Here is a 26,815-nt window from a genome sequence, read left to right as displayed (position 1 = left end):
ACCTCCCTTGTCGACTCACTTCCTCAAACCGACTCACTCAGCGGTTTGTGGGTGGCCAAAGTGTTGGCCAGGGCCCTAAACAATGCATTCTGTAACAGACGTCTTGGATGCTCTTTAAAGATTATTTTGGAATAAATGCTTATTTACCTTTTTGAAACACGATTTAATGCCACGCTTAATTAGTTTTACAGCAAATAACAAATGTATCAGTTTAGAGAATAGAGTTAAATCATTCTAAATGTAAAGGTACGGTATTCATAATGTGCAATGGTGTGATTGGCAGTCAAATAACATGCATGCTTGTGCAGAGATATTGCTGAGCATGTGCAATATGATTGCTGGCAAAGCATTGTGCCCTGTTCAGTAATCTTTTTGTAATCCCATGTCTTATAGGAATGTAAAGATTAGTTGATGGCTCGCACGTCCAGGGGACAAAAGAAGGTAGCTTGTTTCTGCTCAGCTATAGATGATTGCTTTTCCAGTCCACATTAACAATTTAACAAAATTAATAATATTGCCCTTTTTGACACGTAAAAATGAAACACAATTCCACCCTTAGGGAACAATGACGGTGTCATGTTAAACAAGGATAGGGGCATTATCCAATTACCAATGAGACTACTTAGTGTGTGAGGGGTAAAGGGGGGGATAGAGGGGTTTGTGTGAGGTGTTCTCACACAACACCCGTGGTCAACACTTCGACCAGCTCTATTGATACAGGACATCATAAGCACAGACAAAGACAAACACCAACAAACAGAAACATAATAATGTGGTGTCAATTCTACAATAACATTTCCATGAAGAGTTTATGTCTTCACAAGCTCCAATCAGAAGAACCACTCAAATGTTTTGTTTGCTAAACATAATTTTTGCTTTGAAAAGGAATTCTGAATGTCCAATTGACATGCTCTATGAGAGGTGTAAACAACCAGATGTAATCTTGTGTGTGAGTTAACTCTGTTTCATCCTCCACTGCTCCTAACAGTGTTAAAGGGTTAAAACAATTAAGGACTTACTTACTGACATGTCATTTGAATAAATGTCTCACACCCTGGACTGTCATGGCTCTGTGTCAAGAGAATTAAGTGTGTGAACTAAGATTTTCATTTGTTACCAAGTCAACTGAAAAGAAGCCATGTTTTTATAACTGCACTTGTAGATATAACATAAAGATTCTGTTCAATTCCATTGAGGATTAACAAAGAAGATGTATGTGGATGCTATTGAACCAGGCTTGAATTTGGCATCTAAATGTGTGTTGAAAACATTGAACTGGTTTAAAATAATTCGGTGCATGTAGTTGATTTGGAAGGCAATAATTCTTAATTGGTTTCAAGACCTACAGTAATATAACTGTGTATCCTTCTACACAGTGGTTTCCATGGGCCTCCTCAAGGCCGTAGTCAAATGGTTATTTCACTTCAGATATTTACATCATGACTGCGAATTTAATATAGAATACTTTTGTTTATTTGAGAAAAGCAAAGTCTATGTTTGGGAGCTGCTCTCTATCATGGTATACATCCTGCAGTTGTGACAGCACTAACAGAAAAGGGCTGGTGCGTTTTGCACCCCAAATAATTCGATTTTCTCAAGGGCTTCCCAATCCCGCTCCACCAGATTAAAGACGCTTTATCATCTCAGGAGGACAGATGACTAATAGCCCAAAGGATTTAATCTGCTCGCCACAGATAGACGTGCTGTGGTCTGTCTGCTAAGGAGCAACGGTCATGGCTGTCCAATTCATTACAGTACCTTGTGTCATGATCAAATTCAAAGTGTGTTGAATGTGCACCTTGGAGCACCTCACATGGGCCAGAACGATTTGGTATATTAACAACTGAAAGAGATAGGCTATATAGCCTACATACTCTTTGTATGTTTTTATAACGGTTAACTGAAAATATTTTACTCTGGTCAGAGTTAGAGTCAGGGTTAATGTCATCTGCCCTGTGATGCCCCTAGATTTACTGCACAAACTGAACAAATGTAGCTGATTAAAAGTCCATGCATAGCCTAAGCAAGTGATTCGAATGATTTGGCAACAGCGATATTCAGCAACTAGATGGCAGTAGTTACCGTCTCTATCAGTTGTTAGTTGTATCAAGCTGAAAACAAGAAGAAGACGTGCAATCGGGAAAAATGGCTACCCCAGATGGTTGTGAACATTACGTGCGCAGCTGTTTGATGAAAGTGAGCTAACTAGCTACTTGTGTAATTTATACGTAACTGCTTACAATATATTTGCGCTATCTAAGAAAATACCATATTTTCATATGTTTTAACATGTGCTTATTTTCACTCGCGGCAACATTTTAACGCTTCGTCTAACTAGCACTAGCTAGCTGGCTAACTGGCTGGCTGGTCTACAGTAGACTAGAGTGCTATTTGGAAGAATTGTGATTCTTTCAAGAAGAATTGGTTAGCTAATTACCTATGCCTTGGCAGTATGAATTATATATCTAGCTATGCATGATGCTAAATTGGTCATCAGAAAATGTAGTTTCAAGACCTGTCATTCATATAGACATCTAGTTAGATCTAGCTTTATCCAAAACTCCAATAGCTACTGCCACTTTTACAGTATTGTGTCGTTTTTAAGTCTAGCTGGATACGATGGCTCTGTAATCGTTACTCTCCCTCCCCTCAGGCACCTTGCTGTGGCAAATTATACGTCTGTCGATTGTGCCACGATGCAAAAGAGGACCATGAAATGGACCGCTTCCAGGTTAAAGAGGTCCAGTGCTCTCATTGTCTCACAGTGCAGGAGGTAGGTGCAGGTCATAGTGTTGTTGGGCACGAGTTGCGTATTCTTTCAATACACTGTCTGCATCATGATTTATAGTAAACACATTGTGAACTAGGACAAACCCAGGCAATCTCCATGGACCCAACGCTAATGTGAAAAGCTATAGTTTATTGTGTTTTTCCAGCCCAAGGGCAGAGCTACACTGATTAATTAGCTATTGATGTTAAAGTGCCGTTTCTGTTATTCCTTCAGGCACACCAAACTTGCCAGGAGTGTAATGTGAAATTTGGGGATTACTATTGTGATATCTGCCACTTGTTTGATAAGGATAAAAAACAGTATCACTGTCAACCCTGTGGAATTTGCAGGTAAGAAACATTTAATCTAACCACAGCGTCTTAATAAATTAATCATCAGAAGAGAATAATAACTATTATTGTACTTGCCTGCAGGATTGGCCCTAAAGAAAAATATTTCCACTGTCAAAAGTGCAATCTCTGTTTAGCAAGTGAAATGCGAGGGAACCACAAGGTGATTATCCCTATGTATTCATCCAGTTACAAACAATGGATACATTGTGAATTACTTCATTTGAATCTCTTTTGTTTATCTTTCAAGTGTGTTGAAAATGTTTCAAGACAGAACTGCCCAGTGTGTATGGAGGTAAGGAAATAACGGGGAGGAATGATGATAGCATTTCTAGTGTTAGCCAGTCTGGTTCCTCTGGGTGCATACTGTTATATTTTCTCTCTTATGCACACTGTTATATTTTCTCTCTTATGCATACTGTTATATTTTCTCTCCTCAGGATATCCACACATCCAGAATAGGAGCTCATGTTCTTCCCTGCGGCCATCTTCTGCATAAGTATGACCTAACATAAACAGTTCACATCTCTTTATTGCTCTTTAGTTCTTTTCAACTGTGCATAAACAGTTGCATCATCGGGGAGATCCATTTAACTAGACGCTAACATGGTTTGGTTGTGCTCTACAGGACATGCTTTGATGACATGGTCAGAACAGGGTAATTATCATAGTCCTTCTCAAATGACATTCTGCCAGTGAATCATTATCATTTATGGGGAACTATAAGCATTTTACTTCAGCCTTGCTATTTACTTCCTGGTGACTCAAATCCATGTCTCCCATGTAGTGCGTATCGCTGCCCGCTCTGCATGCACTCTGCTTGGAACATGGAGGACCACTGGGAAATGATGGATTTAGAGATTGACCAGTCCCCTATGCCCACTGAATACCAGGATGCTACTGTGAAGGTGATACACCCATTTAGGATCATTTTATCCTGGTAGAATGGCAATCATGTCTAGACAGATTTGACTAGGTTTGTTTTTAGAGAGGATTGTTTTTTGTTGTTGTTTTTCTACCTTTTGATATCATTTTGTCTCTTCTTCCCTTGTTTTTCCTTCATCTGCTTGTCTCTTTCCTGTGGCAGGTCATATGTAATGACTGTCAGGCCCACTGTACAGTTCCATTCCATGTCCTGGGCATGAAGTGTGGGGGCTGTGGCTCCTACAACACGGCCCAGGATGGAGGTCTCATGCAGCAGACCCAGGAACGAGCAGCCCAACCACAAGAACAACAGCAACAACCAGAACCAGAGCAGGAGACCCAGTCTCAGTGATGACACATTGGCAACCCATCCGAGTCCGCTAGACTAAGCACTTGTTTCCCCTTTGTCTCCCTTTCTCAACGATCCCATTGGCTGAAGATTAAAGACCTTTAAGTCTAAATGGCTCAATACAAAATGTTCAGTTGTATTTTAAGGTCTAATGTCCTTAAATGTCCGTCTCTTTGTCCCCTTAAACAGCAGTACTAAATGGTGTATGTTTATACATTTTAAAATGACTAAAGGTAGAATACAGATGTTGTCTTCAATATATTTTTCATACAGTAACCACTCTTGCATTGAACATAATGTCTTGTCAATATGTATTGAAGCCTAGGGTGTATTTAAAAAAGAAAAAGGCATTTGATTAAATACTGTTGTTGATTACTGGAAAGGAATATTCTTATTTTTTCTGGAGTGTATGTGGCATCAATTATGTTAACCTCACTGCTGATTGACCAGACCTGTCTCAATGCATGGCTTAACAGAAACATCTTGACATTTTGCAACATGAATGGGATTATATATATATATAAAAAAAATACACACTTGTGTATGTGTGAAACTCAGGTAATTTAACTCATAATTATTTGATTTGAACTTTTTAGCATTTGATGCTTGAATGTGTATTAAATAAGTAACACCAAATAATTAGGAATTGTTAGCAAGGTTGCTTTAGAGGTGTGAGATGGTGTTCAAATATATTGCCTTGGTGTCAATGGTTGATGCAGGTCTTATGATTTAGTTATATTTACCATTGCAGGTACAAAAATAAATAACACCTGGACAAACATTTCATGCATTGCATTCCTTTTGTATCATTTATGTACTTAAACAAAAATGTCAAATTAAAATTAAACCTTTTAAGTATTAAGGAAAACCAGTATTTGATGTCAAGTAAATTTGGCTATTATTATTGGAGAAATAGTGCAGCTTTTCAACAATCCATGATAAAACATCTAATAAAATCAAGCAGTGACCAATCAAAGATCTTGTCTCAAAGTACCTTCTGGTGTGTCAACTCCATTTTAACAATATGCACAGCATAAAGTAACCATATCAATTAGGTTTGGAAACAATGCAATGAACTGCAGTTACATGTATTCGGTATCACGTAAGGTTACGTTAGGTCTTAACCCTTGTGCTGCCTTCGGGTCACATGACCAAAAGGTTCATAACGAACCATCGTTGTGTTTACCCAATTTTACCCAATACAAAAGCAAATAAAAATAATTTTCTTTTAACCTTCGCAATGTGGGGGGCCTGAGACAGCCCAAAGGTTAAAAGAAAATGCTTCACTTTGTTTTTGTATGCGGTAAAGTTGTCGCAAACGACGGTGGGTCACAATGACCCGAGGAGAACACAAGGGTTAAATGCTGTCCCCTCTGGCAGGGCCGGGCACAGGGGTAGTGATGTCCACAAGGAAACAAGATGCTGCCTCAGAGGGAGCCACTGTGGGCCCTGCAGGAAGTAGCTGGAAAGGCACATCAGACACAGGCGGAGGCCTTGGTTTGAGGATGACAGGGGCTGGAGGAGGAGTGAGATCCACAAGGAGTGGCTGGTGTGTCGTGGAGTTGATTGTTGATAGAACTGTTATTGCTAGGCCATCGAGAATGAGGGGAAACTGAGCGTCCGTGAGAGCTGGATCTTGTAAAACGTTCGTCTCTGGAAGTGGTGAGAGAGTGGGAAGAAGGGAACCATCTCTATCGAATGTCTGGGGCTCGTCTGTGCCAACGGATGTTTGTGCGGGTTCGCTCGATTCCCCAATGTCAGTTGAGGTCTGTGAAACGTCACTGTCTGGCAAGACTGAGGGGTCCGAATCGAATGTGGTTTGGGAGACTTGGTCGGACGAGGGCAGTTCACCTTCCCTGTCTGAAGAGTCCAGTTCTTCCTGACCGTCTGGCGGGTGGGTCTCGTCTATGATTGGTGGGAGGGTGGTTAAAGGAAGGGGAGTTCCACCTTCAGTCTCCTCTGAGGAAGAGTTGGATTCGTTGGATTCGGATGAGGAAGTTAGTATGTTTCCTGTCATCATAGCCGTCCACTGCGATCCATACAGACTGACCTGTTTCCATGATGGAAATTAAGCTTTATGTTAAGCATGAACGTTTCAAATCAGCAGATTTTACATGAAGACAATAAACGCACTCTTACAGGTTTGGAGGATGTGACAGCAATGGCACAGACAACACCAAATATGGTCGTCAGAGTCTCCATTGTCTTTTCTGGAAGAATAAGGGAAAGATGAGAAAATGAGCTTCAAACTGACTGATGGTGTTCCAAGTGAAAGTGTGTATTCAAGTCTTGGCTTTGGCATTTCTAGCAATGTTCTCTGATAAACAAAAACATATTACCTCAATCAGTGAGAGTAGCCTCCACTCTTGAACTTCAAAATGGGACACTCCAAGAAACAGCGTTATGTGCTGTGTCTCTTCTTATACTGCGGAATATGAACAGATCTTCCGTTTCTGATGAGATCGAGACTTTTATATCTTAGTTTGGGTGTGTGAGAACCACAAATCTCGCTTCATAACAGTAATTTATTTCTTGTTTCCATGGTAATTAGTCTTTATTCTTAAACTGAATACACCAACATCAAAAGTATGAAAACCCTTTAAGCCCACTGACACATAAAAAGACAATGTTGTTTACATGCACTAACCTTGGTAAACATGTTTTTGTGGTTTTACTGTCAACAATGACAGATAGTTGCACAATTTTAGACACGTTTAGTTCTTTTGTGACCCCAGGCTAAGTACATAGTCATTATATTGACGAATAAGATTGACTGTAAAACCATCAAACCACAAGCAATATCACTCTCATATTAACTTGAGCAAACATGAAAAAAATTGAACGACTATACATTTGCCCACAGCAAGCTGCAAACCTATTGCAGCATTGTACAATTGGTTGAAACTCAAATCGAAGTTTCCTCATAGATTATTTCTACCACACAGTAATAATCATTTTGCAGTATTCATTGTAGACACCCAACTACCATCTGCCAAAACAACAGAGGGGAGAGACCAAACCCATGTTTTTCAATACATTAGTAATGTATACACTTTTTCATGTTCAAAAAACCAAAGGTAATTACAATAGGGTTAATCCTGGAAGAGGACCACTTAACCACTGTTGCTAAGCATGTCACCCCTCAAGGTAAGAAGGCTTTTCCAAATCTCTGTTTGCAAACAAAGGAAACACCTTTCAAAACTCCCTCACCCCAAAATGTAAAATCACTGTTCCCTCCCTTGAAATCCAAGACTAGAAGGTTCCCCCCTCTCTTGAAAAGTCATGGTGGGATCAATTGGGAATTGCGCACCGCTGCTTGACTGGCCGCCCTCAGGGACAGGAATAAAGAGCCCTGGGTAGATGATGATTTGAGGACCACCAGACCCAGTTCCATTATGCCAGAATGTGTCGAGTATCTCCCTTTGCTGCTCACCAAGGTCCATCCCACTGGCTACCTCAGCTGGGGACACAAATAGAGGCCCTTGGGACCCCGCAGCTACCCCTCCCTCGGTGCCTACACCCGCTCCTCCCGGAAATGCCAAATAGGGTGTTGAGGGCGGCTTGAGAGCAGTCCCCTGGCCTGGTCTGCCAGGGACATGGGGGAGAAAGAACACTTGAGGCTGTTCTTTGTCGGAGGTTCTGAAAACAAAGACGAGCGGGAGGTCGACTTCCTGTACGGTGGTCCCAGGGTCGGGTGTGAAGCAAGGCTGGGGTAGGATGTCACAGTTACCGCCAGCACAGGGAGGGGCTACAGCACCTTCGAAAGGAGGCAACGGGGGTTTGTATGGTGGGACGAAAGGGCCTGGGGGTCTAACAGTGGGTCTGACAGGGCCTGGTAGTTTGGGTCGAGGCTGCGTAGAGGGCCGGGGCTGCGTAGGGGGCCGGGGCTTCGGCGGGTCCTCAAAGTAGAAGGTGGGAGTGTAGTCGTCACTGTCAGCGTTTCTGTCCATCTGGGGCAAAGGTTTGGGGGCAGAAGGCCACAGCAGCTGGCGGAGATGATGCGGTCTTCCTTGCACCTGTTGCAACAGCTTAAGATATACATTTGTTGAAATCCAGTTTATTGCTCAAATAAATATAATTATAAAAATGTGTGTTCGATAAAAAAATGACAAAGGGCAGGTACACACTTTAAAGCATGTGGTATATGCACATCACCAAATGGAAAACTTTAGGGAATCGTAACTTACTGGAAAAATGACTCCAATTAGGAAGATGAAAAATATGGCAATCCTCATCTTTCTGTGACACAGATACACATCCAAAATAAAACTTCCACAAAAAGCCTGTAACACGTATTCTAAACTAAATAGTATCAGGTTTGGGGAAATTGAACACTACAAAAATGTGAGCTACAAAAAAGATGAACTGTTACCTTTCGTTGATGTCTGACGGTATAAAGTCTCTAGCTGTTCTTACAACACAGTCCAGGTACAGCAGGATTATGCTCTGTTCTGTACAGCTTTCGAAGGGTGTACACTGCATACAGAAGATGAACACATTTTCTCACTTTTAAATGTGCTTCAACTAGTCCCCTGCAGGCCCTCTGGAGGTGAGACGAGACAATGAATCATATTTCACCGCAGGAATTTCAGCATGAAATGTGGCTGCTTAATGGATTTATAGTCTGTACACAGTTATCTAACTAATCTGCCTGGTTAAACCATACCAATAATCTAATGGAAGGAGATGCAGCCAACAATTCATTTATAAACCTTCCAAGGTTTGTCACAAGATATGGGAATCCTGATAATTGTGAAGATACTTTATGTTTAAGGCCACAGGGCAAAGGCCATTGTTTTTGTGCTTGGGTTTCTCTCACGCAATGTTGTTTGATTTGCTCGGAACTGTGATTCACCAAGCCACCAAAGACAGCTCAAGGCATGTTGGTCACAAATTGATGTTGACAGTGATGTCAACATTGAGCTAACAATTAATGCTCTTCAAATGATGTGGTTGGACCCCCGTAAAATCAACAAGGGGGTTTTATTTGCAGATTTCAATTCAAGTCCTTGAGAAAGATTGACTTCACAGCTAGCAGGGATACCCCCAGTCCCTAACAAACAGGGGTGATCAATAACAAGTAGGGTAGTGCCACATCAACACAGGCTTTGGCTGGGCTGTCTGGTGAATCAACATCTTTAATGACCCCAGGTCTTGACAAATGTGGACTCACTAGCCGAGGAAATGGGTAAAGGAGAACAGAATGATTTATATTAACACCACAGAACACAGTTGAAAAAAATGTTTTTGTTTATTTGACAGAAGCATGTACGCATGCAGGTCTTAGTCCACGGAGGCACCCACTTCCTGTAAAAGAAACATTTGTGAGAGATCACAGGAGGCTAGACTTGTCATTTTCAACACAATTCAGACTTAAGAAGCTGCCTACTTCTATGAAGTTGGTCTCGTTGGGTTGAGCTTGAGAGGAGAGGGTCTCCACAGGAGTCTCCACAGCAGTCTCCACAGGGGTTACCACAGGGGTCACTACAGGTTTCTCCAGTTCAGTCAAACTAGTGTCCTTCACTACTGGACTGGCTCTCCTGGGAGAGGACAGGATGACAAGAGAAATGTCAAGCACACACATTTCAACATTTAAGAACATTGAGGAAATCCAGTCCTATTGCTGCCTCTGGGCAAGAATGACAGCACATTAGCATTTTCATTTGGTTGAGCCACAGAAACATTTACCTGGAGGCCTTGCGTCTTTTGATGATGAAAGCGAGGATTGCAAGTGCGACCAGCCCGGCGCCCGCCGCTACAGCGCCGTACAAGAGAGGGCCCTGAAAGAGGCGGTTCTGACAGGATTCTCCACTGTAGCCCAGGCTACACACGCAGCTGCCGGCCTCGTCGCCCTCCCCACACACTCGGTTTCCGCTGCACTCGCTCGGGTCGCACTGCTGGGTATCCAGGTTTCTTACCAGATCCAGGTCGTCCCCGCGATCCTGGTCGTCCCGGGGATCCTGGTCGTCCCGGGGATCCTGGTCGTCCCGGCGATCCTGGTCGTCCCGGCGATCCTGGTCGTCCCGGCGATCCTGGTTGGTGGGGGTGTTCGAGGAACCAGAGGTAGGGGGAAGGGTAGGACTGGGATCTTGCTGGGGTGTGGTCTTGGTTACCCGTTCAGTCTTGAGGTGAATGCCTGAAGCAAGAGGAGATATCGAGTGTGACTGAAGGGATATCAGATTTGCGGACGTCCTCCTTTTCAACTCAGACTCACAGTTCTCGTCAGAGTGGTCGGAACAATCCACATGGCCGTCGCAGAACTTCTGCAGGGGTAGGCACGTGCTCCTGTCCAGACACGACTTGCTGCCGGCCAGGCAGAGCTGGTCTGGGACACAGCGCGTGCCGTTTACAGAGAGGTGGTCATGGGCGCACATGCACGTTCGCCCGCCAGGGGCAGCCAGACACAGGTGATGGCAGTCTCCATTGTCAACAGAACAGAGGTTAGAGCCTGGAGGTAGGAGAGAGAGACAGAGAGAAAGAGACAAAGACACAGGGAGAGACAGAGAGAAAGATGTAAAGAGAGAAACAGGTAATGCATCACAAGGTAGTGCTGTGAAGGGAAATGTGTGTGTGTGTGTGCGCGCGCGCGTGCTCGTACCTGTCTGGCTGGACTCGCTGTAGGCCCTCATACTCACAAGCCCAGTGTTGACCTCAAACCACAGCATCTGCACCTGCTGTTTATTCCTGTACCACACTTTGGCTGTATCTGGAAACGAGGTAAAAAAAAAAAAAGGCCAGTGATTAGATACAAGATTAGACATAACATTGCTATTAATCTGTAGGCATCGTGCCGAGATGGCTTTTGTATAAATCTTTATTCATCTGATCCTCATTAATCTGATTTTATAATGTCGATACATAAATTGGACATTGAAAACACAGTTCAGCAGTGTTTTAGGTTAATAGCGCCATCTTCTGGTGAGAAGAATTACCATTGACTGTCATCCAGAGCAGCATTTCATCACTGAGGGCAAATGCAGTCAGACCATCTCCAGTCTGGAACGCCTTGAATCCTGAACCATCCACCCTGACCGAAGCAATGACCCCAGAACCTGAAACACAGAAGGGGGGGTAAACGGGTGTTCCCATGACTGGATTTCAAACCAACAAAACTCATTTTCAAAACGGCGCAAAGCCTGCAGATCCAGCCTTCTTCCTTACTGATATCAGCCCAGTAGATTTCATTCCCGCTGTTGGAAAAGACCAAGGCGGTGGGCCGCACCGCGTCGCCCCACACCAGGCGTCTCCTGGACCCGTCCATGTGGGAACACTCCACCCGTGGCCGAGCGCCGCCCCCTTCCTGCCTGACCAGGTTGATAAAACAAACCCTCCCCCTGAGCGGGTGCAGGGCGATGGACTCCAAGCTCCCTACGGCGTCTCGGATCAGGACGGCGGTGTGCGCGCCGCTCGCCGAAGTCACCTGCAGCCTGGGCTGCTTGATGCTGCTCCAGTAGAGGGAGAGAGTGACCCAGTCCAGAGCCATGCTCGTCACGGCGTCCCCCAGGAGGCGGAGCAGCTGCCCCCGGGGCACCAGGCCCGTCTCCTTCAGTTTGAAGAGCCCCACCGAGGCCTGGCCGGCGTCCGCCAGGTACAGGGTGTGCTCCCGTAGAGAGTAGTCCAGGCAGGCCGCCTCGTTCATGCTGGGGAGCAGGAGGGCCAGGTGCTCGGGCCAGCCCTTCAGGCTGACGGCACTGTGCATGGCCTGCAGGTGAATCTGGACGGACACAAACACAAGTGTGTGTGTGTGTGTGTGAGACAAAGGGTCGAGTAGCAATCCGAATCCGTCGAAAAGCAGGATCCGACGAGCATAACGTGCATTGAACGTCACGGCGCGCCACCTTTACCGCTGGCTGACCACCTACCTGGGTGACGGTTGAGCGAGACAGTAGCAGGAGGAAGGCGGAGGTGACCAGGTTGGAGCAGGTGAGGCCGTCCTCCGCCAGCAGGAGGCCGGAGGGACACTTGCAGACGGCCTTGGGCCCCGGGGCCAGCACACACAGGTGGGAGCAGCGCAGCTTCTCACAGGGGCTCTCTGTCGCTGCCTGCAGCAACGGATGGATGACCTGCATCCCGGAGGAACCACGAGGACCGGTGCCAAAAATTAAAGGACCAAGATTTTTTTTTTTTTTTTTTCGTTTATCTGTCATCTTATCATGGAATCCACAAACTTGGAAATGGAATCAACACATACTTTTAATCCAAAAGGCTGCCCTGGCCGTTTGAAGAGAACTTGATGACCCTTTCCGGTGATCTTCTGGGTTCCCTGAATGGTTCTCCTCTTGGCGTCAGACCAGTAAAGCATGTCGTTGAACACTGTGAGAGAGAAGGGGTTGGACGTCTCCTTCATCTGCAGTATCTGCAAGTGAACAAAAGAACAGAATCGGGTGAGGGAAATGCAGGCATTTCCGTCCTCTGTTCAGTCAGCTACTGACACCAGCACATCTCCCGCAGGTTGAAACGACCCTGCGTCTGTTACCCTGATGTCCTCTCCCTCCAGAGTTGCCGATCCGATGCATTTGAGTCTCTCATCTGTCCAATAGACCCTCTCCCCCAGGGTGTCCAAGGCCACGCCCCCTGGCCAGCTGAGGTTGCGGTCGACCACCACCCTCCTCTCAGAGCCGTCCATCCCCGCCCGCTCGATCTTTGGGTCGTTTCCAATCTCCGACCAGAACATGATTCTGTCGTGCAACCGAGAAGTGAGATGTCACACATGTTGGCCGCAAGTCTTTTATCTAGCTGATTGTGCATGCCCTGTACAGTACAGGTCCTTAGAGGCTACACAAGAAGCCCCCTCAGCATCCCCTGAACATTTTAGCCTTTGTGTCTAATTCCCATTTTGTTGGTTTATGACGTCAGGCTTTACAACTCAAATGCATAGTTGACTGACCCCTTCTGTGGCAGCAGAGCCAGCGAGCGAGGCTGCTCAAAGTCCTCATCGAGGATCACACTGTAGTCCAGGGCGTTAGTGACGGCTGTGGTTAATCTGATGGCAATGATCTGATTCCCAACACCGTCAATCCAGTACAAGTTTCTCCCAATCCAGTCAACAGCAATGCAGTCAGATTTAACACCTGGGGAGGTGGAGAGGGAGAGAGAAGGAGAAAGAAAGGAAGAGCGAGAAAAAGAGAGAGAGCGATGTAGGGGTCAAAAATCACGTTTATCCTCTTTCAAACCCGAGATTTCATCCCGTGTCACCAATTCAACCTCGGCTCGGCGACACTGACCGTTGATGAGCGTGCCTTTGCTCTTCTGGTCCAGCGAGGACCACCTGATGCTCTCAGAGTCCAGGCTGACCCAGAACACCTTCTGCTCCTTCCAGTCATAGTCCACAGAGAGGATGGCCTTCTTGGCCGAGGACAGGAGGACGTCCAGACTGCTGCCCAGCAGGCCGAAAAGGAACAGCTCCGTTTTAACCGACGCCAGCAGGAAGGGCTCGCCTAACGGACGGTGTCAACAGCTCAAATCAATTGATCTGTACGTCTATACTTCACACAAAGGGTAGACTGGTGTTGTTCAACCAGCCATTTGAACCATTTGAATTCTAGGTACATAGTTCATAAGACTAGGTTGGAATAGGCCAGAGGTCTTCAACCCTGGTCCTCAGGGACCCCGTCCTGCATGTTTTAGATGTTTCCCTGCTCCAACACACCTGATTCAAATGAATGGGTCGTTATCTAGTTATACAGAAGCCTGTTAACGACCATTCATTTGAATCAGGTGTGTTGGAGCTGGGAAACATCTAAAACATGCAGGACGGGGTCCCTGAGGACCAGGGTTGAAGACCTCTGGAATAGGCTATATTCACCTAGAAACTCACTGTTGATCAGTACCTTTATCACCTATACTCGTACGCTTTACTTTGACAACATGTAGGTTTTCCATCACCTGTGATCTTGCAGCTGCGGCCATCGGCCTCCAGGATGTAGCCAGTGCTACAGCGACACTTGTAGGAGCCCTCTGTGTTGGTGCACAGCTGGCTACAAACACCTGGGTGTCTGTCTTCACACTCGTCAGTGTCAACACAGGACACGCCATCGTCCTGGAGCTTGTAGCCTGATTGACACCAGCACCGCTAAACGCACAACACCCAGAAAGACATCCGCTTTTTCCACACGTGCGTCATGAAGTGCCAGGAATTCTTGTTTTGCGTTAAAGCAATGCGGTGAGATCAATTTGTGGTCTTGTCCACGCTCACGTCTCACCTCATCTATGGTCAAACTATTTGTGAGGTCAAAGGAGATCACCCACCGTTCCTTGTGGTGTGCTGTGGCAGTCCTGGGCACAGTGGGCCAAGGGACACTTGGTTTGACAATCACCACCCTCGTCAGAGCCATCCGCACAGTTGGTCATTCCGTTACACACCAGGGCAACATCCAAACACTCCATGCTACCACACTGAAACTGGTGAGGGAGGCAAGGTGGAACACCACCTGAAAAAACACACACACACACCTTCTCAAGAAACTAGACACCGTCCTTTTCTATTTCGAAGCTAGTTGATTTATGAATCTAATGTGCTTTCATGGTCCAATCGATCCAAATCAGCAAGCAAATAAACAAAAGCACACTCACATCCTGTTTCATCACTTCCGTCTTGACAGTCTTTTGCTCCGTCACACCTCCAGAGTTTGGGGACACATTGGGTCTTGGAGGTACAGGACCACTGGAATTCTCCACACTCCATTATGACCAACTCACAATCCTAACACAGGGGGCAGAATTGCTGTATTCAGAATAAAAGTGCATTAGGCTCAAACTTCAAGCTCATAAAAAAAAAAAAAAGCACCCGCAAAGACGAGGTGTCGGACACCAGCAATTTGATTGTCCGAATTGCAGTTAGGATTCATTAAGTGAACTGAATGTGTGTACAGAACGTCTTCAATCCGTCCCCCCGTCCCCCACCTTCTCATCCGTGCCATCTTTGCAGTCCTTGTAGCCGTCACAGAGCCATTCCTCTATCAGGCACTCCTTGCTGTGGGGACATAGATGTGAGGTGGGGCATTCTGGCATCTCGGCGCAGCTCTCCTCGTCAGAACGGTCCTTGCAATCGGGGTGGCCGTCACAGTGCATGCCTATGGACACACACTGACCACTGGTGCATCGGAATTCTCCACCATTGCACCTCAGGTCAGCTATGGAGAAGAACAACAAGGTGGAGCTGACAATTACCAGGGTGCCAGGGTTCGAACATTTTTTTATATCAAATCCTGGGGATGGTGACTCACTTGGTAACATTTGTTTAGCGCATCTATATACATAAATATGTACACCCAATTCTAGTCATATTTGCATAAAAATAGATGGTGGTAAGAAAACATTTGACCTAAATCCTGATTTGGTGTGGAGGAAGAAAAACTCACCACAGTCTGCTTCGTCTGTACCATCCAGACAGTCTCTCTCCCCGTCACAGAGGAAGGTGACTGGGAGGCAGCGGGTCTTGTTGTCACAGTGGTGGGAGCAGCCCTCCATGGTCGCCACACACTCCGCCTCGTCAGAGCGGTCCTGACACTGGGCCACACCGTCACACAGCTGACGGTGGTCGATACACTTCTTCCCATGGGCGCATTGGAACTCTCCTGAGGAATGTGCGTTTATTCAATTTTTTTTAAACCAAAGCGTCTACAGATCGCAGCTCTCCAAAATGCTATTGTAAGCGGCAACATGTTGGCTGCAGTGCACGTTTACGTCACTGGCAGGCAGTGGTGTACCCTAGACTAAATGGGGGTCCTACTATTCGATATTGCATCAAAAGACTTGAATCAACGACCGACTTTTTTTTTTTTTTTTTTACCATTTCCACATGTTGATGGACACCCTTTCTCGTCCGAGCCATCTGTGCAGTCAGCCTCTCCATCGCACACGTGGTTGTAGAGAACACACTCGATCTTGTCGTCGCAGAACTTTAATTCCCGGCGACAATTGACAGGTGCAGGTGTTGAAGTTGGGACACGGTCATCTGAGTCTAGAAAGATTCCAATAAACATCCCCAAGATTAAACTACTAAGAGTAGTTGGATTAATTATCCACACCAAGACTAAATGCACATTTGAGGTTTTACAAGGCCAAAAAAGGGTTGTTTCCCCTACAAAATCAGTTAGTCCAGTGTAAAACAGAAAACCTCAGATGGAAAGCACTCACCACAGTTGGCCTCGTCTGTACCATCCTGACAGTCTCTCTGCCCGTCACAGAGGAAGGAGACTGGGAGGCAGCGGGTCTTGTTGTCACAGTGGTGGGAGCAGCCCTCCATGGTCGCCACACAATCTGCCTCATCAGAGCGGTCCTGACACTGGGCTTCTCCGTCACACACCTCACTCCGGTCTATGCACTTTTTCCCATGGGCGCACTGGAACTGGTCTACATTTTAAACGGTGCGTCAAACTCACAAATGAATCTATGTTCCTACACATGGATGCTAAGGAAAAGAGTGCTTTATGTTGGATTTGCTTCACATGACACCCAGCCTTGAGAGAAACATAGAAAACTCCTACCTGTGTTGCACTCAACGGCACAGTCTTCTTCATCAGAACCGTCCCTGCAGTCAGTCTCTCCATCACACACATGGTTATAGGAAACACATTCTGTTCCATCGTTGCACAGTTTCCAACCCAGTTTGCATTTAAGAGGAGCCAAAGCCTCTGGATTTACACCTGTGCATTACAACAATCATTTATTCATCGATGACCATATAGTGTCAGATACATTCGCCGCAGTGGCAAGTCAATATTCCGTTTTCAGACCGAAGCAATGGCCTTATTGCGAGGGAATGAAGGGGGGTAATAAAATAGTTTTGGGCCAACTGTATTCCTCAACTCGCAAAGACCCTAAGAAATTAAGAATTAAGACCAACCCAAGCAAACAGGTATTCATGTTTGCAGTTTGACCAAATATTGCGAGTGAAAAAGCTAGGGAATTTATATTGATATCAGGTGTGGCCTATGAGTAGATATGGGGAGTCGGTCAATAATAAATGGTGACCCGAGAGTTAATTTTTTACTTTAGTTTTTACCCTCTAAGTCCAATAAAAGCATGTTTTACATATATACCTTATCATATATATATATATATATATATATATATATATATATATATATATATATATATATATATATATATATATATATATATATATATAGGATAAAATGTATCTTGCTATTCATGGAAAAAAAATGTAAATCGATTTTCACGAGTGTAATAAAAGTTTTGACAAGTAGCCTACAACAAAAGTCGGCATCAAATAGTAAGATCCTCCCCGACGATGACAGACGGTAAAGCAAACCATGCTGTCAAATAAACAAACGTGGTTGTCAGATTCATAAACCAATCTGGAGCAAGTGAACTGCATCACAGTGCTGTTTTTACCAATCAAATTGTAAGAGGATGGATTAAGATTGTGGATGGAAAGCACTCACCACAGTTGGCCTCGTCTGTACCATCCTGACAGTCTCTCTGCCCGTCACAGAGGAAGGAGACTGGGAGGCAGCGGGTCTTGTTGTCACAGTGGTGGGAGCAGCCCTCCATGTGCGCCACACAATCTGCCTCATCAGAGCGGTCCTGACACTGGGCTTCTCCGTCACACACCTCACTCCGATCTATGCACTTTTTCCCATGGGCGCACTGGAACTGGTCTACATTTTAAACGGTGCGTCAAACTCACAAATTAATCCATGTTCCTACACATGGATGCTAAGGAAAAGAGGGCTTTATGTTGGATTTGCTGCACATGAAACCCAGCCTTTGAGAGAAACATAGAAAACTCCTACCTGTGTTGCACTCAACGGCACAGTCTTCTTCATCAGAACCGTCCCTGCAGTCAGTCTCTCCATCACACACATGGTTATAGGAAACGCATTCTGTTCCATCGTTGCACAGTTTCCAACCCAGTTTGCATTTAAGAGGAGCCAATGCCACCGGATTTACACCTGTGCATTACAACAATTATTTATTCATCGATGACTAGTGTCAGATACCTACGCCGCATTGGCAAGTCAATATTCAGTTTTCAGACCGAAGCAATGGCCTTATTGCGAGGGAATAAAGGGGGATCATAAAATAGTTTTGGGGCAACTGTATTTCTCACCTCGCAAAGACCCTAAGAAATGAAGAATTACGACCAACCCAAGCAAACAGGTATTCATGTTTGCAGTTTGACCAAATATTGCGAGTGAAAAAGCTAGGGAATTTATATTGATATCAGGTGTGGCCTATGAGTAGATATGGGGAGGAGCTTAGGGTGACCCGAGAGTGAATTCCAGGTAGATAATGGTTTACTTTAGTTTGTAGCCTCATTGATTCAATAAAAGCACGTTTTACATATATACAACATGATATGTATAGATATATCTATATATTGGATATAAAGTATCTTGCTATTCATGGAAATAAAATGTACATTGAGTTACAAAAGTTTTTTGACAAGTACAACAAAAGTCGGCATCAAATAGTAAGATCCTCCCCGACGATGACAGATAGTAAAGCAAACCATGCTGTCAAATAAACAAACGTGATTGTCATGTTCATAAACCAATCTGATGGAAGTAAACCTCTCTTTTCACCAATCAAATGGTAAGAGGAGGGATTAAGATTGTGGATGGAGCTAGCTTGCTCGAGAGTGTTTTGTTCAGGTCTAGCTACCAAGGCAGCTAGCTAGCAACTTGAGAAAAGGCAACAGTCTCTTCGTCGATTTAACTTGCCAACCCTTATTTTGGGGGCACACAGTATCAGTCATTTGGTGTTAGGAGTTTTTCCGTCACGCATCATATTAACCAAAGGAGGACCTCGCGAATCTCATAATCGGGGTAATGCAACGCGAATGCCTTTTCTGATTATGAGATGTGTTGTTAGCAAGCAAGCAAGCTGTGTATGCCTAGCGGTAGCTAGTGGTAGCTGGCTAGCAGTGCTAGGCTCAGCCATATTTGTGTTGTACTTGTTAGTTAGCTAGCGAACTATATTGTCCAACCATTTAGCTATCAGGCCAATGTTGACGGAGTTTGCCAACATTTACTTTGTTGTAGTTAATGATGGGATATGATAGATGTGGTTAATTTAAGTTCAATCGCATTAGCAATCATGCACAACGTACGATAGATAGCGACAGTAGCTAGCTGCTGGCCTAGGCCGTCATCTAATGGCTAATTGTTGCGCCAGCAGCAGGGTCCATCGGCACAACAAAAGGTTTAGCTAGCAAGCGGTGATGAACTAGCCATCTTCTTGCTAGCTACCCGACTAATGTTTTCCGTCCACGCTGTGGGTCGTGATCTATTCATACTCCCTAAATGAAGTAACTCATATTTCTAGCTAGTTTAAGAGTTAGTGTCAGTAACCAAAAGTCGTTATACGTGAAATTATTGGAGATGTGTACGTGATGAATAAACACCGACAGGCCTTAGCCATGAATGATATGTTAGCTAGCCGCTGCTGGTGACTACTATAACGAGTTCAAGTTAGAATAGTTGTTAGATAGTTAGAAGTTGCTGTTTACTCTGAAGATGTGTTGTGGTAGCTTGCCTACTTACTGTTAACCAACGTTAGGCAAAGGGGAAAACTCATAACACCAATTTTAAACACCCTTGTAAAAAATATTTGTTTTAGTGTATGTGTGTACAGCAATACACCTTGTGTTTTCCATGATGGTAGCTAATGCTCAATTTTTATGCTCGAATTTATCCCACTAGGTATCTCATCTCGTCGTAAAAGACCAGCCCAGTAAAACCTTGTTTAACAGGAGGGACCACACCAGAGCAAGGGCCAAACTGCCCCTCCAGGTCCCCTCTGCGTGTGTGTTTGTTTGGGTTCTCTAAAGTCTCCTCGCTATACCCCCAAAATGTCCTCCATCTTGCCGTTCACCCCTCCTGTTGTGAAGAGGTTGCTCGGGTGGAAGAAGTCTGCCAGTGGGCCAGGGGGAGCAGGGGGAGGAGAGCAGAACGGGCAGGAGGAGAAGTGGTGCGAAAAGGCTGTGAAGAGCTTGGTGAAGAAGCTCAAGAAGACCAGTCAGCTGGATGAGCTGGAGAAGGCCATAACAACACAAAACTGCAATACCAAGTGCATCACCATCCCCAGGTATGTCACAAAGCCTCACTCGTGAGGCTGGGGTCCACAGAGAGAATATTACGACGTTGAGGTCAGAAGCGCTCCATGTTATTAAGTGTTTTAACGCCAAGCAAGTCGGACACACTGTGTACACCGTAACTTGTGAAACCTACATCTGTATGGACACAGAACAATAGAGCTCCAAAATTAGGTTACCTCTTTTATGTTTCAGTTGGTGTGCTGCTAGCTTTATTAGTAGATGGAGTGTGACTGTTATCCCATGTAGGAAAATGCATTATCATTCGAATGACTGGAGAGAAGGTAAAACAGTCTGGAGTGTGAGAACATTGCCCTTATCAGTCAGTCAGCCTTGAAGTCCCAGACCATGTTTCCTGGGAAAATTGTGTTTTAACGATGCTGTTTATTCAGTGAAGAGCTGACAAGTGCTGTATGAGATGTTTAGACTTCCTTTGTGTAATTAACATCTAATCTGTTGTGGTTTAGTCCTAGTGTTTGCATGTAAAGTATAGGCCTATTAGGACGTTTTTGACATTCAAAAGTAGACGAGCTAGTGATTTTTAAAGGCAGTTTAGATTTGGTCCCCTTTCAGAGATCAAAATTGTGATTTATGGAAATATACTATATGCTGCCTGTTATACCAGCAGCAACAAATCTGTCATATTTCCCCATTTTATTTGTTGATTTATTGAGTTTCCTTTTTGGATCATTCCTTGTGTGTGTGTCCATTGGTGTCACAGAATCCACTTTCAGAGGGCGTTGAAATGGAAATGTTTTTTTTCCAAGGTTACCCCTCCTTTTCTTTTGTCCCATTGTGCGTCTTCTATGTTTATGAATGTCTCCAGATAAGTTTGTTTCTGACACACAGTCCCTAAAAGAGTTTAAGGTATTGTGAATGTTTGATATAATGCAACTGTAGCCGTTTAGAATGTTCTTTGTGTCACAGGCCAGTTTTGTTGTACTCAAGTATATCGATGTATTTCATTTTTATGTTGTTTTTCTTAATTCTGTCAAAAGGCTTCTCTTATTTGGAGTGTCTGCCTTTCAGTACCTCGACTGAAACAATTAGATGTCTAACAAACCGACTAATAATAAAAGAGGCCTTTTAATGTTACCCACATTACCCATACTGCTACTTCTGAATGATCCATGTCCCATGTTTATTATTAGTTTTTTTTCTGTTTTGTTGTTTTCTCTGTGCACAGCAATTGCTCTGAAATATGGGGACTGAGTACATCAAATACGATAGAGCAGTGGGATACCTCAGGCCTATACAGCTACCCTGACCAAACCAGGTGAATATCTTCGACTATTGTATGGTGTCACAAACAACCTTTCAGTCGAAAGTTGTTGTTCCAAAGGAGGTGAGAAGGGCATCGGAAAAAAATTCAGCTCCTCTCTCGCAACTCCACATCCTCCTTTTTCATACCCGCCCTCGTGCATCTCTTCCTGTTTCTCCTGTCTCTGTTGCCTCACCTACTTCCTCGTTGCCCACCAATCAGATCTCTGGACGGGCGCCTGCAAGTTTCCCACAAGAAGGGTCTTCCTCATGTCATCTACTGCCGGCTGTGGCGATGGCCTGATCTGCACAGCCACCACGAGCTGCGCGCCATCGAGGCCTGCGAGTACGCCTTCCATCTTAAGAAGGATGAGGTGTGCATCAACCCCTACCACTACCAGAGGGTGGAGACCCCAGGTACGTTAGACTGTGTGTGTATGTGATAGACTGTGTGTGTGATATTCTAACTCCATTGCTCTCTGCAAAGTCTGTTGATGTGACTTTTTGTCATAGCTGTTGACAAGATGAACACTGGGAGTCCTTTGGCCCAGGTTCACCGTCTCATGACCTGTCACTTTTCCAGTTTTGCCTCCAGTACTCGTGCCAAGACACTCTGAGATTCTGACAGAGCTCCCTCCGCTTGATGACTACACACATTCCATACCCGAGAACACAAACTTTCCCGCGGGCATCGAACCCCCCAACAATTACATACCAGGTTGGTCTGACAGACAACCAAGAGCATGTCGACGATGCACTTAATAGGAACGAAATATTGATATTGATATTATTTTTTCATTTAATTCCCCTCGCTCCTCCGTGCTGTAGAAACGCCTCCACCGGGCTACATAAGCGAGGATGGCGAAGCGAGCGACCAGCAGATGAATCAAAGTATGGACACAGGTACATCGAGCCTACCCATGTTTGTCGGCCTCCAGAGAGGACTGTAACACGCTCTCATTGCATGGGTAGCACTGCATTTACCGACGACGGGTCATTCGAAACATGAACGAGTCCCGTCCTTTTTTTCTCCTCGTGTCAGGTTCTCCTGCCGAACTGTCCCCCAGTACCCTCTCCCCCGTCAATCACAGCATGGGTAAGATGATCCGCCACGCGGAACCACACACCAATGACACGACAGCCACGTTCTGTGGTCGCCGGAATGATCTTCACGAACCCAGCTCTTGGGTCAGGAGACCAGATGATATATGATGCGTTTGTGGCAGACTAACCCTGTCCCCTGTGCGTCTGCAGACCTGCAGCCGGTGACCTACTCTGAGCCAGCGTTCTGGTGCTCTATAGCCTACTACGAGCTCAACCAGCGCGTGGGGGAGACCTTCCACGCCTCGCAGCCCTCGCTAACCGTGGACGGCTTCACGGACCCCTCCAACTCTGAGCGGTTTTGCTTGGGCCTGCTGTCCAACGTCAACAGGAACGCCACCGTGGAGATGACAAGGAGGCACATAGGTAAGCCATGCTCACTGTCAGGCTCATGGGACCCAGCAAGTATAATGTTGGAGGGTAATGGACGTTCAGTTCAGTCTAGTCATATAATGCTTTTTTTGAGTGAAGTTGGAGAGTAAAACGGGATATGAATGACACTGGTTGCTCTTTAAAGTATTCATTGTATACTTTTCCACAGGAAGAGGAGTCCGGCTGTACTATATTGGTGGAGAGGTGTTTGCAGAGTGTCTAAGTGACAGCGCCATCTTTGTTCAGAGTCCAAACTGCAACCAGCGGTATGGGTGGCACCCAGCAACAGTGTGCAAAATTCCTCCAGGTAAGGAAGTGCCTCTATCATCCTGTTCAGCCCAACAGACACAGTTTCGCTGTCAAGTTTGATTGAAAAAGAGTCAGTTTCCATCATCTCTGATCTGATTGATTCTTTCTTGCCCACTTTTCAAGGAAACTTGTGCCTCTGTCGCCTATAGAACCTCACATAAACATGTCGATATGCACAGGGATACAATGCATAGATACAATATACACCAACATCACTACAGGACACATACTCGTTGAATCTTTCCACACGCTGGTTACCAGCGTGTTTTGTTTTAAAGATGCGACGGCAGAGGGAACAAATCTCCAGCTGAAGGATGGCTGTTTCCAGGCTAGGCATCCGTGTCTGCAACCTCATCACTGGTGTGAAAACTCCTTCTTGACTTGGTCTTCCCATCTCCTTGTCCCTCAGGTTGTAACCTGAAGATCTTCAACAACCAGGAGTTTGCGGCGTTGCTCGCCCAGTCGGTGAACCAGGGCTTCGAGGCCGTCTACCAGCTCACTCGGATGTGCACCATCCGCATGAGTTTCGTCAAAGGCTGGGGGGCTGAATACAGGTAAGACCAAGTCCTGACCAAGTTCTGTACGGCAAAATGATGATCTGTAACCCTTAAAGGAGTGGTGGTAAACGTGGTTTAGATAGTTGGGGTATTCTTGATCTGAGACTGATTTGAGTTTGTTCTTTTGCCTCCCAGACGGCAGACTGTCACAAGCACTCCCTGCTGGATCGAACTGCATTTGAACGGACCCCTGCAGTGGCTGGATAAAGTTCTGACTCAGATGGGTTCCCCTTCCGTACGCTGCTCCAGTATGTCATAATGCTAGAAAAGGACCCAAGACGTCACCCACGCAAAGATCATGAAATTCTAAACTTGTGAGTGCTATCATGGAGAGGAAAAAGAATACAAAATGAGTTTCTGTAACATACTTCATAGTATATGTGGCCTGGCTCCACATCCCTGTTTTAAATTTAAACAGATGCGCACACACACACACACACACATATATATATACATACACTCAATGAGACAGACTTTCCAGTATAGAATTTGGCACTTTGTTACCCATGTATGTCATGCACCTTGTTAAATTGCTTTCCCCAAAATCCTTAATATTAGATCTATTTGTGGTACAAATAAAATGTATATTGGTTTTTAAAAGTCCAGTAATGAATTGTTGAAAACAGGGGAAATACCAAAAATATCTACAAATAGCTTCTCAGTATTAGAGAATTGTTGTATGAGTTAAATATGCTTGAAGACAAAAATTAATTTGGGTTGAATTTGCCCTACCATATTTTGGACATGAGTTTACTTTTCTCTGGGAAATTTAGATCCGTCTTTTTTGGTCAGGGAGAGTTAGCCTGGTCAAGAAATGGTTGCCTTTTTCACCTTTATCCACTATAGGAAACACTACATTGTGTTTCTAAGATTGAATTGCATAATTGACTTTGCCCTTTGTTAGAGAATTTCCTTTTCTTATTCCAGACGTGTGTACGTTATAAGACACACTTCTTAATGGACATATAGGAATGTTTAGGGGAAAAAAAAGATAAAAAAAACAAACAAAAAACTAAAGAACTGCAAAATCGATCTGGCTGTAGTTTAAAGTTTTAGCTCTTTGTCATTATATGGCACCCTCCTCAATTTTCTAGGTATGTTTCATTTGCACCAGAAGAAGTGGCCTGGTATGCAGGCTCGTAAGCTCTGGGCTAGGTTAGGCCCAGGTGTGCTGGGCAGGAACCAGAGACTATCAGATGTAAAACGTTTTTTGGACGTGTCACTGGGTGAGTCCAGGTTTCCAATGAGACACATAAAAAAAAAAGAAGATATTTCACTTGGAGATTTGAAGGTATCAATGAATTTCATTCTATATAATTTTTTAGCCTATATCCCCTTTCTTTTGCTACTTTTTTGTATTCTCATGTATTTTTATATATAAATATACTTACATTTTTCTGTCGTTCACTTTTTAATTAAGTAATTTTTTCAAGACTACGCCAGTTTTTCAACGACTTGGCTTGCAATCTATGGAGAGCATGGATCATTCCTGTTATATTGAAGGTTCATCTTCAATCTAATTCCAAATTAAGCCCTTGTCTTGGTAGAAAGTCACTCCCCCATGTGACATAGAACTGTTTTAGTTTTCTTTTCAAAATAACCTGGTGCATTTAAAGTACACATACAGTTGACATGCCTGCAACATAAGATCTACTTACTTTCCTGTAATGGTTATTTGATTCCTTAGGCATGCTGTATGAACTTACTTTCAAGTCATTCATCTCTTCACTTTACAAAACACATTTGATTTCTCGAAGCCATTTGGTGCTCAGTAGGCGACTAAAGGTCAACCAACATTGACTTTCAAATGTTAGGGAAACATGGCTCTATTCCAGTTTCTTACATCATAGAGGCAGAGATAATGGAACTGCACACTGGGACATTCTATGTTAGTGTGTGTATTGTGTTTGTTCTTGTCTATGAAATACAGTTTGTAAATCAAGACTTACGAGCTTGCAGTCTGCCATTATTGTCATTTTGTGGCTGTTGCAAGTTTTTGAAACATCTGTTTTCTCCCTACTCCTTTATTGATGTAAATGTGTTTACCTTACGGCACTAGTGATTGTACTTTGTAAGTGCACCTAGTGAGTTTGGATTTGGGGAACTGAACCGTGTATTATGGGTCCAGTGTTACAGTCATTTATCTTTGGCCTACTACATATGAATGTGAAGAGAAAACATTAACAAATCTGAAGTGGACCAGACGTACATAATATACATAACAGTAGTACAGTATGTGTGTATTTAACAGTAATCTTTTGCAAAGCAGTCAGTACAGTAGTTGTCGCAGTTGTTTTACCAGTAGAGGGCGGTATAGAGCAGTTCTTTTCTTGACCATAAGCTTCTCAGGCCTGTGGCATATTATGCAGACTTCATAAAACACTAATAAAGATTTTTATTCTCATGATGACCCTGTTTCTTGTTTCATGTTTCTCATTGTGTGTGTTTTTACCCCTAAATCCTCCATCCCCGTGGTCCTTAGCTCACACAGATCCCTCGTGCAGCGTTGTCCCCTTTAAATGTTCTCTCTAATGGATCAGTAGTCATCTATATCTACTCTATCAACAGGTGGACATCCGAAGGTTCATCATTTTTGGTTCATCATTCTAGAGTGAATTATTCATAGATTAAAAACCGCGGCAAATTACGCAGTCCAGATGCATTACTGTTTTAGCATGGGACTTGGAAATCAAATTGCACCCAGTCCAGTACAAAATGAATCCACAGAGATCCATATCAAACTAGTATGAGTGTGTAATG

The 26,815-nt window shown here is 44.4% G+C and overlaps 5 protein-coding genes across 6 annotated transcripts; 2 read left to right on the top strand and 3 right to left on the bottom strand.

Annotated features, from left to right (window-relative positions):
- The first annotated feature begins 2,116 nt into the window (after positions 1 to 2,116).
- Positions 2,117 to 4,775, top strand: rchy1 (ring finger and CHY zinc finger domain containing 1). Its single transcript, XM_084694827.1, has 9 exons — positions 2,117 to 2,196; positions 2,654 to 2,773; positions 3,005 to 3,120; positions 3,205 to 3,283; positions 3,371 to 3,415; positions 3,561 to 3,619; positions 3,749 to 3,778; positions 3,908 to 4,028; positions 4,208 to 4,775. Exons 1-9 carry the CDS (start codon positions 2,146 to 2,148, stop codon positions 4,394 to 4,396), a joined length of 810 nt encoding a protein of 269 aa, XP_084550953.1. The 5' UTR covers positions 2,117 to 2,145; the 3' UTR covers positions 4,397 to 4,775.
- Positions 4,776 to 5,184: 409 nt separating this feature from the next.
- On the bottom strand, positions 5,185 to 6,595 carry LOC146219854 (uncharacterized). The gene is made up of 2 exons (XM_084695331.1): positions 6,533 to 6,595; positions 5,185 to 6,443 (listed from the first exon to the last, which is right to left on the bottom strand). The coding sequence occupies exons 1-2, from the start codon at positions 6,593 to 6,595 to the stop codon at positions 5,751 to 5,753; spliced, it is 756 nt and encodes a 251-aa protein (XP_084551457.1). The 3' UTR covers positions 5,185 to 5,750.
- Positions 6,596 to 6,971: 376 nt separating this feature from the next.
- Positions 6,972 to 8,628, bottom strand: LOC146219853 (uncharacterized). The gene is made up of 2 exons (XM_084695188.1): positions 8,581 to 8,628; positions 6,972 to 8,421 (listed from the first exon to the last, which is right to left on the bottom strand). The coding sequence occupies exons 1-2, from the start codon at positions 8,626 to 8,628 to the stop codon at positions 7,618 to 7,620; spliced, it is 852 nt and encodes a 283-aa protein (XP_084551314.1). The 3' UTR covers positions 6,972 to 7,617.
- Positions 8,629 to 9,625: 997 nt separating this feature from the next.
- On the bottom strand, positions 9,626 to 18,545 carry lrp13a (low-density lipoprotein receptor related-protein 13 a). The gene is made up of 23 exons (XM_084695189.1): positions 18,471 to 18,545; positions 18,154 to 18,312; positions 17,803 to 18,018; positions 16,882 to 17,040; positions 16,532 to 16,747; positions 16,185 to 16,355; positions 15,754 to 15,969; positions 15,296 to 15,525; positions 14,966 to 15,095; positions 14,642 to 14,823; positions 14,279 to 14,465; positions 13,618 to 13,830; positions 13,281 to 13,464; positions 12,870 to 13,071; positions 12,585 to 12,749; positions 12,256 to 12,456; positions 11,555 to 12,107; positions 11,326 to 11,445; positions 10,992 to 11,099; positions 10,608 to 10,841; positions 10,082 to 10,529; positions 9,783 to 9,933; positions 9,626 to 9,700 (listed from the first exon to the last, which is right to left on the bottom strand). The coding sequence occupies exons 1-23, from the start codon at positions 18,526 to 18,528 to the stop codon at positions 9,677 to 9,679; spliced, it is 4,527 nt and encodes a 1,508-aa protein (XP_084551315.1). The 5' UTR covers positions 18,529 to 18,545; the 3' UTR covers positions 9,626 to 9,676.
- Positions 18,546 to 19,009: 464 nt separating this feature from the next.
- LOC146219851 (SMAD family member 2) lies at positions 19,010 to 26,465 on the top strand. 2 transcript variants are annotated; one of them, XM_084695191.1, is made up of 11 exons: positions 19,010 to 19,188; positions 20,065 to 20,449; positions 21,643 to 21,732; positions 21,940 to 22,133; positions 22,300 to 22,434; positions 22,545 to 22,607; positions 22,759 to 22,812; positions 22,971 to 23,183; positions 23,359 to 23,496; positions 23,908 to 24,052; positions 24,191 to 26,465. In XM_084695191.1, exons 2-11 carry the CDS (start codon positions 20,214 to 20,216, stop codon positions 24,312 to 24,314), a joined length of 1,392 nt encoding a protein of 463 aa, XP_084551317.1. In that variant the 5' UTR covers positions 19,010 to 19,188; positions 20,065 to 20,213; the 3' UTR covers positions 24,315 to 26,465. The 2 variants fall into 2 exon arrangements, with proteins under 2 accessions (XP_084551317.1, XP_084551316.1); XM_084695190.1 differs by having other exon boundaries at positions 22,545 to 22,619.
- The last annotated feature ends 350 nt before the right edge of the window (positions 26,466 to 26,815 follow it).

Source organism: Hypomesus nipponensis, chromosome 28 (assembly GCF_054491055.1).
Source record: "Hypomesus nipponensis isolate SF chromosome 28, ASM5449105v1, whole genome shotgun sequence".
Taxonomy (NCBI): Eukaryota; Metazoa; Chordata; class Actinopteri; order Osmeriformes; family Osmeridae; genus Hypomesus; species Hypomesus nipponensis.
The sequence above is the reverse complement of the archived record's forward strand: the minus strand, read 5'-3'. Positions and strand labels throughout refer to the sequence as shown.

Bases quoted from the DNA above. Each gene is read 5' to 3' on its own strand.
- rchy1 (XM_084694827.1), top strand. From the start codon at position 2,146: ATGGCTACCCCAGATGGTTGTGAACATTACGTGCGCAGCTGTTTGATG. The intron at 3,121-3,204 runs GTAAGAAACATT...ACTTGCCTGCAG, and splicing joins CAACCCTGTGGAATTTGCAG to GATTGGCCCTAAAGAAAAAT. The intron at 3,284-3,370 runs GTGATTATCCCT...TTATCTTTCAAG, and splicing joins AAATGCGAGGGAACCACAAG to TGTGTTGAAAATGTTTCAAG.
- LOC146219854 (XM_084695331.1), bottom strand. From the start codon at position 6,595: ATGGAGACTCTGACGACCATATTTGGTGTTGTCTGTGCCATTGCTGTC. The intron at 6,444-6,532 runs GTAAGAGTGCGT...TCATGGAAACAG, and splicing joins CTGTCACATCCTCCAAACCT to GTCAGTCTGTATGGATCGCA.
- LOC146219853 (XM_084695188.1), bottom strand. From the start codon at position 8,628: ATGAGGATTGCCATATTTTTCATCTTCCTAATTGGAGTCATTTTTCCA. The intron at 8,422-8,580 runs GTAAGTTACGAT...GTATATCTTAAG, and splicing joins TAATTGGAGTCATTTTTCCA to CTGTTGCAACAGGTGCAAGG.
- lrp13a (XM_084695189.1), bottom strand. From the start codon at position 18,528: ATGAATACCTGTTTGCTTGGGTTGGTCGTAATTCTTCATTTCTTAGGG. The intron at 14,824-14,965 runs GTGAGTGTGCTT...GTGTTTTTTCAG, and splicing joins CGGAAGTGATGAAACAGGAT to GTGGTGTTCCACCTTGCCTC. The intron at 11,446-11,554 runs GTAAGGAAGAAG...TCTGTGTTTCAG, and splicing joins AATCTACTGGGCTGATATCA to GTTCTGGGGTCATTGCTTCG.
- LOC146219851 (XM_084695190.1), top strand. From the start codon at position 20,214: ATGTCCTCCATCTTGCCGTTCACCCCTCCTGTTGTGAAGAGGTTGCTC. The intron at 20,450-21,642 runs GTATGTCACAAA...CTCTGTGCACAG, and splicing joins AAGTGCATCACCATCCCCAG to CAATTGCTCTGAAATATGGG. The intron at 23,497-23,907 runs GTAAGGAAGTGC...CTTGTCCCTCAG, and splicing joins AGTGTGCAAAATTCCTCCAG to GTTGTAACCTGAAGATCTTC.